The sequence below is a fragment of the Tachypleus tridentatus genome, chromosome 1 (genome assembly GCF_004210375.1).
Source record: "Tachypleus tridentatus isolate NWPU-2018 chromosome 1, ASM421037v1, whole genome shotgun sequence".
Classification (NCBI taxonomy): domain Eukaryota; kingdom Metazoa; phylum Arthropoda; class Merostomata; order Xiphosura; family Limulidae; genus Tachypleus; species Tachypleus tridentatus.
The window spans coordinates 40196730-40209579 of record NC_134825.1 but is presented as its reverse complement, the minus strand read 5'-3'; the positions used below and the strand labels follow the sequence as shown (position 1 = coordinate 40209579).

Genomic DNA, 12850 nt, shown 5'->3' with positions numbered 1-12850 from the left:
TGGAAAAAAAGGTTGAAGAAAGAAGAAAACACAAACATCTTGTACATTATTGGTGGCATTGTCTTGTTTAAAAGATATTCTGAAAAAAAATCCAAGGAAGCGAAAACTTTTGTAAAACTAAAAATTAACAAAGACTGAAAGTAATTTTTTTAATTAACGCATTTTCTTTTTCTGCGAAATCTAGTTTTACTTTAGAAACAAACCACCAAAGCGTAAAACTCCGCATAGAATGAGAAGATATACCAAACATTTTTAAAACAATAAAGCGTGAAGTTAATATCATTAGGAAATGTAGTGAATAGAGTGCAATATATCAATGCTCAAGCTGTTGTAATGCTGTTATATATATATATTCACTTTTAATAGCATACCGGAATGTCAAAATCTCTTTGTTGAATCTCACCTGAAAACAACGTTGGGGGAAGCTGAATAAACGTGTAACACAGTGCAAAAAGCATTATAGAATTCACTATGATACGATCGCTAGCTCGATATTTTCGAGTTTTCAAACTATAACTATTGGCTTACCAATAGGGCATTAAGAGAATTTAAACTATCGAACTATGTGACTATAATTCAAAGCTTTGACACGCTCCCAAATGTGATAAAGAAGCAGAAAGGCTAATCGGCGAATAACAATGTGTATGAATAAGTGTAGGAAATATTTTGTTAAACACATATATACCAACATCCTTAACAGGATAACAAGAATCTTGTCAAAGCTTAAGCAATGTGTGCTATATAAAAGTAAGGTAGAGGAAACTAAAAATTAATAGCTGACATATCTGTGATTTAACATTACAGTGAACGATAATACAAATAGTATATTTATGAAGCAAATTTGTGCAAAGTATGAAATAAAAAATACCAATGTGTAAATAACGACTGTTGAATCTAATATTGATCAGAAGACAACTGTATTTTTCTAATCGATTTTAGACTGAAATGACAGAAATTGTGTACATTTATAACAATAAATACAAATTATCATACGTAATAAGCTCTTGCTAAAACTGAGGATGACAAAATCTTGGCGAAACGTCGTACGTTTATAATAAAGTTTTTCATAATCCTGTCATGCTGTCTTAAAACTTTTATTTTTTGAAAAGTGGATTCTTTGTTAACAGGTTATAAGAAGAGGGTATACCTGAAATTGTACATTAATCACGGTATCATACCATAAACTTATACCTTTTTTAACAATATTGCCAACGTATTCACCGAATTATAAGTAGTTTAGAATAAAATGTCATCTAAAGTTAAAATAAAGAGATAATTAGATTTTGACCCAGAAGTTTGAATATGGTTGGATGATTAATGATAAAATTAGTTCATTTACACAACTTACCCTGAACAGTAGCCATTGAGTTTTAATTCTGTGATGAACTTCTAGGTTTGGCTTTTATAATTTGTTATATGACAAATTCAAATATTAATTTCTCACGTGTCTTATATGCTAATTCCTTTATTCTAACTTGTTAAAACAAATTTATAAAAATAGTTTTAGATACAAGAAAAGTGATTAGACGTAATTCTTAAATAATTTCTGTCCTTTCTTGATACAAAAATAAACAAATAATTCAAACAAATATTTGTTTGTTTCCAGTTATATGATTTACTTTATTTTAGAAAACTTTCATACAAGTCGAATTAATTTTGTAATTAATCTTACGTTTATCGTTGATGTAAAATTATATGTAGCTTTTGAATACAATATGAGGTGTACCTTTTTCCTTCTTAAAAGTTATATAAAATCAGGTGAATTGAATGTTATTTTCTATAATCATGTTGTTGTTTGGACACAGACGAACATTTGAAACATAATAATACTTGTAGTAAGTTGAATAAATCTGTAGCTTTAACATAAATTTATTTAAAGATTGCCTAGGAATAGAACTTTTAATAAAGTATATATATCACTAAAAACTATGAACATACTTTATACAACTTTAATAAGTATCAGAACAGTTCGAAACTTCAGGATTTGAAATAGCTACGTCACTCTCGCTTAATACGAAAATGGTTTGAAGGCATTTTTGGATAAATTCAAAATATGGTTGTAGACCTTCTATCTGTTTTTGATTTTGTTTGTTTGTTTTCGAAATTTGCGCAAAGCTACACCAGGACTATCTGCGCTAGCCATCCCTAATTTAGCAGTGTAAGACTAGAGGGAAGGCAGCTAGTCCTCACCACCCACCGCCAACTCTTTTAACAACGAATAGTGGGATTGACCGTTACATTACAACGCCCCTAGGCTGAAAATGCGAACATGTTTGGTGTGATAGGGATTCGAACCCTCGACTCTCGGATTACGAGTCGAGTGCCTTAATACTGGGCTATGCCAGGCATTTTGATTTTGTACGTCAGTGCATTTGACGTTAGTAATATTAATAATGTACAACAAAAACAGAAAATGAATATGAATTATCATTGGAAGTTAAGTTAATAATTTGAACATATTCTCTGTGCAGTATAAACAGGAGTAGGTTTCCCCCAGCACATGCTGTTATGGACACAAAGGTGAGATGAAAATTGATTGGAACGTGCGGTTCGGAACAGCAAATGAAACCTCCTGAGTCTCGTGGGACTTTCTGTAATGGTAGGCACTTGGGGGAGGGTAAACGGGAAATTATGGTGCAGAAAACATGGACTTTGGTGTGAAATCAGTGTGTACATCAGGCGTACTCAGTTTCTGACAGACTTTGTCCCTCTGATAGACTGCGATCAAGGTAACCATCGTTACCGGAGTAATAATCGTCGGGTAAGTCTTCAGATGGGTGACCACGGGCGTTGGCAAACGATATGGATTTCTGATAACTAAACAGCTCACGTTCTAAGCTGTTATTTTCTGCCTGGAGTGCTCCAATTTCTCTCCTGAAAGATGGGAAACATTTATAAAAATTAGGCTTAAGTTGAGAAACAACTAATGGTAGACACACCCATTCCGAACAAAACAAAAACATTTAATCTTCACTGAATGTTGAACGGAAAAAATAAACTATATTAGTTAATGTTTCAAATTCATATATACTCTTGGAACAGTCTCTAGGGGAATATTTTATAATTTCAAACATGACGTGCGATCTATAACTACCTTATTAAAATCATAATGCCGGCCAGTTATTATATGGATATGATATTGTATTTTATTTATTTTTTCATTAGCTTACATTGCTTTCTAGTTACATAGAAAAAGTACATATTGATATGACCCGTAGACACTTAAGCTATTATACAAGTTGAGTTCATTTTACCTTGTGACAATGTCAGAGGACTAAATATATCGCACGTATACATGTATTTTTGACATTTTTGAAGTATAAATCTAATGCAAAGATAGCTTGCGATATAGAAACCATTACATAAAACACTATTTGAAAATTATTTAAATTTGATATTTGTAGTATACAAGTGACCTACTTAAAAAACTTTAATTAGAAATACAAGTACGGAGTTCATACATTATTCCATATACATTATAAATAATAACGAGTTTTGTTCGACAGGAAATACTGCTACATTCAACAAACTTTGAATGTTTTTAAGACCGATCAAACTAAAACGTCCTAGGTATAAAATATCTTATATATCAAGTTCAAATAATTAGATATATCCTCATTATGTAACTACTTTCGTTATAATAAATTAAGCAGAATGGTATACCGTTAACGTCAGACACTGGCACCAGTCTAATAGAACTAATTAAATGCTTGTTTTGTTTTTTGAATTTCGCGCAAAGCTACACGAGGGCTTTCTGCGCTAGCCGTCCCTAATTTAGCAGTGTAAGACTAGAGGGAAGGCAGCTAGTCACCACCACCCACTGCCAACTCTTGGGTTACTCTTTTACCAACGAATAGTAGGATTGACCATCACTTATAACACCCCCACGGCTGAAAGGGCGAGCATGTTTGGTGCGAGGGGGATTAGAACCCGCGACCCTCGGATTACGAGTCTTCAGCTGTGAGGGAGTTATAATATAACGGTGAATCCCACTATTCGTCGGTAATAGAGTATCCCATGAGTTGGCGTGGGGTGGTGATAACTAGCTGCCTTTCCTCTGGGTTTACACTGCTAAATTAGGGACAGCTAGTCTAGATAACTCTCGTATAGCTTTGCGCGTAAAAAAAAATATATTCGATGATTCGTGAACCAACCGTTCAGTATTCAATTAGCCTTCGATTTAAAAATATTCCTTTAGGTGCGATGTTAGAATTATTTTGTTTAAATTTTTAGATAAGATATTAAATACTATTTTGTTAATATTTTAATCAAGTAAGAATATAATTTTAAAGTTTGTTTTTATTTGTATTTTTAATCTTTGATGGTAATGGTTTATAAACTAAAGAACCTAAACTTTAACAAGTTTATATCAAAATAATTGACAATATGTTCTCGAAAAGCCATTTTTGTGTGACTACAGTAACCTGGTTTAGTGAACTTATTAATCTACTTTTTTATTTTTGAGAATTCGCTATGGATAGAAACCAGAAATATTTTTAATTGGTTATTATTTTCGAAACATGAAATGCCATTGCATAGTTTGAAGGATTTGACTGTTATGGAAGATAACAACAGAAACAAGGCGTGTATCTCTTTGGGTTTGTAGAATGCACAACCATAATTGTTCTTTTATTTTATATTCATTGATAGATTGTCTAGGCAGAGTATTTATGATGAAACTTTGTAGAATGGACGGGACTGCCTGTTGTGGAGACACAAATGTAGAGGACGACGTTTCGAAAGTCTTCCACCTTTCGTCTTCGTAATTGTTCTTGTTACGTTTGGAAATATTTTTATAAAGAAATCTTCTCACACTAACCTTAGTATTAAACTTATAGAAATAATATCTTACAACAAATCTGCTAACTATTTACAGGATCAGCGATTAGTTATTGTTTTTTTTTTTAATTTATCAGGAGTGATGGAAAGAACTGTGTTTATTATGAGTGTAAATTATTAAAAAAACTGCGTGAATTGTGAGTATGAATTACTAAGGAACTCTGTTAATTGGAAGTGTAAATTATTAAAGAACTATGAGAATTATAAGTGTGAATTACGTGTGTGAACTAGTAAAGAACTGTGTGAATTACGAGTGTGAACTAGTAAAGAACTGTATGAATTATGAGTAGGAATTATTAAAGAACTGTGTGAGTTATGAGTATGATTATTAACAAATTGTGTGAAATATGAAATGAACTATTAAAGAACTATGTGAATTGTGAGTATGAATTATCGAGCAACTATGTGAACTAGGAGTGTAAATTATTAAAGAACTGTGTGAATTATGAATATGAATTATTAGTGAACTGTGTGAATTAGGAGTATAAACTATTAAAGAACTGTGTGAATTATGGGTATGAATTATTTTACTTATATTACCTTTTGGTGGAATTCACAAGTTACACTCTCAGCATGCTGGTAATTGACTGTTGATTAATAAATTCAAAAGCCGTATCTTGGAAGCTATTCAAGAAACTGTAAAACCAGTAATAAAAGACAGACTATTCAAGGCGTATCGCCATCCTATTTTTTTTTTTTTGAAACCTAAGAGTCAAACTTTCGATTTCGATATTTGGTTTAGAGATTTAAATTTCATTCTCGTGCTTCGAATGATCATTTTTTACACAAAAGTGAGAAGCTGCACAGACGAAGATCAAGGCAATTAATCTAGACAGTTTAAAGGTCAAGTTATCTTTTCAAATATTTTCGTAATACATATTATTATGTACTGGAATGTAACTATTTAACAACGTTTGTCGTGATATACACAACCGTGGTTTCAAATATTTTGAAAATATATCCATCCACGGAAAAAAGAACAAAAATCTTGCTACAGTTGGCTGTGAGCATGAAACTACGTAAGTTTATTGTATATATAAATGCATATGATATTCCAAAGTTTAGAGTAAAACGACGAAAATATATAAGTTTAGACCATGGCTCTTGTCGTAACTTTACATATTCCTAGCTTTTAGTGAGAAAATCCTCATTCTGAATGCCATAGCTTGTCAGATTTTTTCTAACGTTTCATCATACTAAGTATCATGGTTTTAAAGACATAAATACTCTCAGTTCGAAGTCAGAATATTGTGTTAGGTTGTTCAGAAATAAATGCCATTTTTGAACTGCGAAGTTTGGAAAAGTATAAATCAGTGTTGTAAAACATGCTTTAATCAAAGTAAGCACCATTTGCTTCAACAGACTTTAGCCAACATGTAAAGATACAGTTTATGCCCCTGCTGGAGAAATCAGTTTCTATAGTCAATGAAATCCTTGAAAGCTTCTTCTGCAGCTGCCTGGTTTTGAAAACATTTATTGTTGAAAAAGTTGTCAAAGTGTTTGAAAAAATGAAAAATCTGTAGGGTAGAGGTCTGGGAAATAAGATGGATGAGGCAGAACCTCGATTCCCAATTCGTTCAATTGGAGTGTCATCCTTGATACGTGGGAACGAGTATCGTCATGAAGAAGAATATGGCCCCTTCGACTCACCAGAGCTGGTTGTCTCTCGCACAACTTTCAATGCGTTTCGTCCAATTCTTGACAAAAAGTTGTAGTGAAAGATACTGGCCGTAGTCCAGCATACCGTCACCATGACATTTCTTTGGTAAAACTTGGGCCTTAAGAAATGTTTCGCGATCGAGCCATTTTGCATATCGTTTCCAATTTTCGTACAGAATCCACTTGTCATCGCATGTCACTATCTGTTCAATAAATGGAGAATTTTTGTTCCTCAATAGCAGTGTAGAGCAGGTCTCGTAACGCCGAATTTTTTAATCTACAGTCAGCTGATGTGAAACCCACTTATCCAACTCTTTTGTCCTTCCAATCGCATTCATGTAGTTGGCAATACTTTATCTGTTTGTGCCTAGCTTTTCTGCAAGCTCACGTACTTGTGTAAGGGTCTGTGTCAACTGCTTCCCTTAATGTGTTTTCATTTGAAGATGGCTTCCATCCACGATCTTCATGGTCTTCAAAACTTTCATCAATATGTCGAAACATTTGGAATCAACGCTGAACTGTAGTTCAGTGACAGATTCATGACCGAATGCATGGTTGATGTTCCTCGTAGTTTCAGTAGGTTTCCGTCCAAGTTTGAAGTCATAGAGGAAAATTAGACGAAAGTTATTCTTGTCCATGCTGCCTTGGGGGTTGCGAAAATACTCTGAGTAGAGATGAAACAGCAGACAATTAAGACAACTTGTAAGCGACAAACGTTTGATTAAACCAACCAATCAACGATAAGTTACTCAATATTCAACTTCTAAATGTCATCATGAGAAATCTGACATTTATTTCTACCTAATAATAGCACTTTTATGAATACGCATTTGAAATAGCAGGACATAAGAAAATATATTTCATTTAATAACCGTCTGATTCTTAGAACTTTCTATATAAACGTAAACTTGTATAAACTAATTTTCCTTAAGCGTATCAATAAAAACAGGGAAGCTATTAGTAACATCACTATAAAAATGCGCTGTGTATAAAAATGTTTCAGTACTATTAAACTGAATTTATTCAACGTTTAAAAAATACAAATGAGAGTAGGCATAATTCTACTGTTGGCTATATCATTAAATACTATATTGTAATACAGAGTCATAGTTAAAACCTGAATCATGTTCGTAAGAACTGGAAAGCCAGGATAACTCTAAACAAATTTGAATTACATGTACTACACCAAAAATCGTACTTCCCAGTGCTACAGCGGTATTTTTGTGACTTACAAATGTAGAAACTGGTTTCGATACCCATGGCGGTCTGAGCACAGATGACCCATTTTGTAACTTTTTGCTTAATTCAAGAAAATCAACCAAAGTCATTTGTCATTAATGGAAAGAGAGCCATCTAGTGTGTAACTATTATACTTGTTATATAATCCCCGCCATTATGTTTCATGATGACAGAAGGTATCATAAAGTCCAATGAAACGAAGTTGTTAAAATAAGGGAGTATATATTTTCACATTTATTCTGTCATAAAATACTCTAAAACTTTGTTTTCTAGTATATTCTTAACCAATATCATGCTTAACTGTTATCCTCTAAAGAGGTGCAACATATTCGGTTTGGTTTGAATTTCGCTCAAAGCTACTCGAGGGCTATTTGCGCTAGCCGTCCCTTATTTAACACTGTAAGACTAGAGGGAAGGCAACTAGTTATTACCACCCACCACCAACTCTTGGGCAACTTTTTTACCAACGTATAGTGGGATTGATTGTCACTTATAACGCTCCCACGGTTGAAAGGGCGAGCATGTTTGGTGTCACCAGGAATCAAACCTGCGACTATAAGCTTACTAGTCGAGTGCTATAACCTCTTGGCCATGCTAGGCCTAGCAATATATTTAATATCGGAGCTTAAATTCTAAAGTTAAACATTCTATACTCTTTTATAAGTATATAAAATCAAGTTTTATATACATACTCGAACAAGAAAGTCGAACATTCAGTCAGCTCATGAGCGATTTTAATCAAATTAAAGGACCCAGCGAAATAAAAAAATATAGGTAAATGAATTTACCAGTATTATTTCATAAATTCCAAGGACTTTTATTACGATTACTCAACATAAATACAGAAAGAAAAGTAGTTCTTTTTTGTTCTTATTGCTGTTCGAACACGTGCATTTCTTCTATTAACGTAATTACTTCAAAAAAAACTTTTAATTAAATAACAGAGAAGTTGTATATTATTCTTTTTTATAAATATTAAATGAAAAAAGTAAGGCTTAATGTAGCATTCCAAAATATAAAGAAAGGAAAGCTGAAGGATTTAATCTAAGAAAGTAATGTAAAAATGCCTAGTTTGCTGCAGTGTTCAACACCTGCTTCTAAGAGTTAATAATGCTTGAAATATGCTATATATGTGTGTGTGTGTGTGTGTATACTTAGGTAGAGTTGGTGTTATAAGATACAAAAATCTATTTAGGATTAGAAATTAAGAGATGTGATCCATTTTAATGATAGACTGCACGGTACACTGGGTATAAATATTCTGTATATGGACACTAAGAATATAACAGTAAATCAGTTTCAAAAAAAAAGTTTCAGTTAATTTTCTAAGTAATGCAGTGTCAAGGGCTTTTCAAACAAGCTATTCTTTATTATATTTATTTATGATGGAAGTCGATATTGTGCGTAAATAGTTAAGCCTACCTAAACCTAATTGGTTAAGTCTACTTGAGCCTAATTACATCCAACTTTAAATATTCTCTAACTTATTTATCAACATTTTGTTTGTTCTGAGGATCTGACTATTTACACCCGTTGTTTTTTACAGTTTAGAGGGAGTATCCAACTACATATATATACTCTTCAAAAAAAGAAACGCAAAAGGGATATTTTTGTTATTTTAAATAAAAATATATGTAATAACGTTACAAGCTCAGAGTATGTGATGTTACACGTGTTAAGGCACTGATAGTCAGACCAAGGTGACAATAAAAGTTGTGCACTTTGAAAACGTAGGAAAACATCGGATTTTTCGCCAAAACGCATTCGTGTCCAATAAATTTGTATGAGAGATCTGCATGTTTTGCAAGTGCAACATGTGCAAAATCCCTATAAAAGTGACGGGTTCTCGGTTTCCATAGCTCAGTGTTAAGCCACCGACACGCAATACAGTTCCGCCAAGACTGACTGAAGCACAACGCAATTGGTCGCTTGGAAGCAGGCGAATCTCGATCAGATGTTGCTAGAGCTGTGAATGTCCACCCAAGCACCATCACAAGGCTGTGGAATCGTCACCAACAACATGGATCAACTCGTGACCGTCCACGATCTGGCACACCTCGTGTGACTACGCCCGCACAAGATCGCTACATCCGGTGACGTCACCTTCGGGATAAGACCACCAGTGCGACGTCTACTGCCTCAACCATACCAGAGCTGCGTAGGATTTCCGATCAGACCGTACGCAACCGTCGACGAGATTCTTAGGCCCCATGTGCAACCCATCATGGTGAACGTCAACGACGTTTATCAACATGATAACGCCCGTCCTCACACAGCCCGACTCACCACTGTCTTCTTGAGGTGTCTCAAGAATTCGTTTAGATCCGGTGATAGACTCCATCTATAAGAAAGACAAGAAACTCCATCGTTTCTTGGAGTTTAAACGATGATGTTTACCACAACATCAACGTTCTTCCCTGGCCCTCCAGATCACCAGATTTAAATCCCATCGAACATCTTTGGGACGAGTTGGACCGACGTCTGCGACGGCGACAACCTCAACCGCATACTCTACCTCAGCTTGCAGCAGTTTTGCAGGCTGAGGGGACAGCCAATCCACAGGATGTGATTCGTCATCTCATCGCTTCCATGGGTAGGAGATGCCATGCAGTTATTGATGCTCACGGGGGGCATACTCGTTATTGACGTTGAGTGACGTTAAACTTCAACTAGCGAGGGTGGACTTCGCATTTGCAGACTTTGGATGTTCAGCAGTGAATGTGCAATGTTTCACACATGTCATACAGAACTACCCGGAATAAACTTGTTAACAATATGTCTCAAATTTTGCCTTTTGCGTTTCTTTTTTTGAAGAGTATATATACATATAGATAATAGATATATAGATAAATATATAGATATTTATTTATTGAATTTGCTGCTCAAATTGCCCAAGGAAAAATATCCTACAGAGTTAAAATTATGTGATTTGCTCAAATAAACTCATGTCAAATGTAACGGATTTACCATTATATATGTTTATTTTAATACCTACCTTTGTTGCAATATAGTTTTCTTTTTGCATATGTATTGCAGAAGTCTCGCCTATTTTATAAATTTATAGAAGATTCTTGAGAGTAAGTTTAATTCGGTTTGGTTTGTTTTGAATTTTACGTAAGGCTACACGAGGGCTATCTGCGCTAGCCGTCCCTAATCTAGCAGTGGAAGACTGGAAGGAAAGCAGCTAGTCATCACCACCCACCGCCAACTCTTGGACTACTCTTTTACCAAAGAATAGTGGGATTAACTGATACATTATAACGCCCCCTTGGCTGAAAGGGCGAGCATGTTTGGTGTGACGGGGATTCGAACTCGCGATTCTAAGATTATGAGTCGAGTTCCTTAACCACCTGGCCATGCCGGGCCCTTGAGAGTAAATTTGTTTCTTTAGAATTAAGCTCAAAGCTACAAATGAGGTATTTGTCTTCTGCCCACCACTGGTATCAAAAACCGGTTTGAGTCCGCAGACAATCCGCTGTGCCACCGGAGGACATTGAGAGTAAAATCAACAATATTCGTTTCACGAAGACGCTAGCTCGTTTTCGAACATTGTTGAAACTTCAAAAATTCGCGTGGTTATGTAAAAGCGACTAACCGAGAGACAATAGTAGAATAATACTATTAGTTACCTACAGTCAGGGTGCTATAGGCTTTGGTAGCTACAATTTTGATTAAGGTCTACTTAAATGGATAAACTACAGAGTTTGACCAGGTACGCTCATATATTTCCGTTCAACTTCAGTGAATCAAACTGTAAAACTGTTATATACAAACCATCATTTGTATAACTATTACTAATAATTGTTATTATAAATTGTATTTTTTGTTTATATATTAACATATGTTTGTGTTATAAAAGAAAATTGTGTGTATTAATCTTGTTGCCAAATACCATAAATTTGATATATATTAACATTTAATTAACTTATAAATTCAGATGCAAATTTGCGGTTATATGAAATAGTAATACGTTAACATACGTAACATAATGAATTCAAGACTCGTCAGAAATAAATTATAATACATAACACAATACAGGGAGTTTAGTAAGCTATATTAAAACAAGAGCGTTTCATAAGTAGTGTTATGTCACCGAAAATGAGTCGCTTTTGGATATGTAACCTCTCTCCGACATTTATATACATTGAGATAACTAGTATATGCTCAACTTGTGGATTTATAACTTTGAAGAGGGGATATTCTTTTTGCTAATTGGAATGGAAAAATAAAAAGAATATGGGTCAGCTGGAGAATCCAGGACAATTCATTAAGAGACCTGTAACAGGTCATCCCGCAACTATGATAAGCAAAATGCAATTTCTTTTAACTTTTATCCTATATTAACACTAAATTCAGTATCAAAAGCTGTCTACGTCCCCTATGCAACAACAGCAAACATAAGAAACATGAAGAAATAGCCCTACAACTCTTCAAGAAGTAATACATGTCAAAACCAAATTTGTAAAAAGAAAATAATATCAAGCTCTTCTGGAAATAACACATTAATGCTGACTTTGTATGAAGATAACCTCAAACCTTTCTAGAAGTAACAGATATAATTTTAACTTTGTATAAAGATATAAACCTCAATTATTTGAAGAAATAATTTATCAATACTAACTTGATGTGAAGAAACAGCTGTCGTATTAACGGATCAATACTAATATTGAATGAGAATATATATTCCATTACTTACAGTTTCTTAGTCTATCTTTTTTCATCTGCGGTTGCGCGAAACGGTCTTGTTGACACTATTTATATTTCACTCTTATTTTTGGATATTGTATCGAAACGATAACTTAATAGTATATATTGCGTTACAGAAGAAGAAAAATAACTTCTTTAAACATATATGCTTACAAATATTTCCAAGAATGGTACCAAAACACAGTGTAATGAAACATTTCATGTTGCGCAGAAATAACGTATACATTAGAATTTCAACATGTTATAAAGACTTCAGTTTAGGATTCACAGACTAAGTTAACTGCGGTAACAAATGACCTTCAGTGTAAACGAATGTGTATAGTGAGTTCTGGTAATCCTAGTTTATAGTACTGGTGTGCTAAGAATTGTGGCAAGTTTTAAAGGTTGCATAACACGTTTGTTGGTT

At 34.0% G+C, this 12850-nt stretch overlaps 1 protein-coding gene across 1 annotated transcript in view; it reads right to left on the bottom strand.

Annotated features, from left to right (window-relative positions):
- Positions 1-1080: 1080 nt before the first annotated feature.
- Positions 1081-12850, bottom strand: part of LOC143246674 (uncharacterized) — a 128795-nt gene continuing 117025 nt past the window's right edge. The window contains exon 4 of the mRNA XM_076493753.1: positions 1081-2874. Within this exon, the coding sequence (XP_076349868.1) occupies positions 2676-2874 (199 nt within the window). The 3' untranslated portion in view covers positions 1081-2675. The remainder of the gene's footprint in view (positions 2875-12850) is intronic.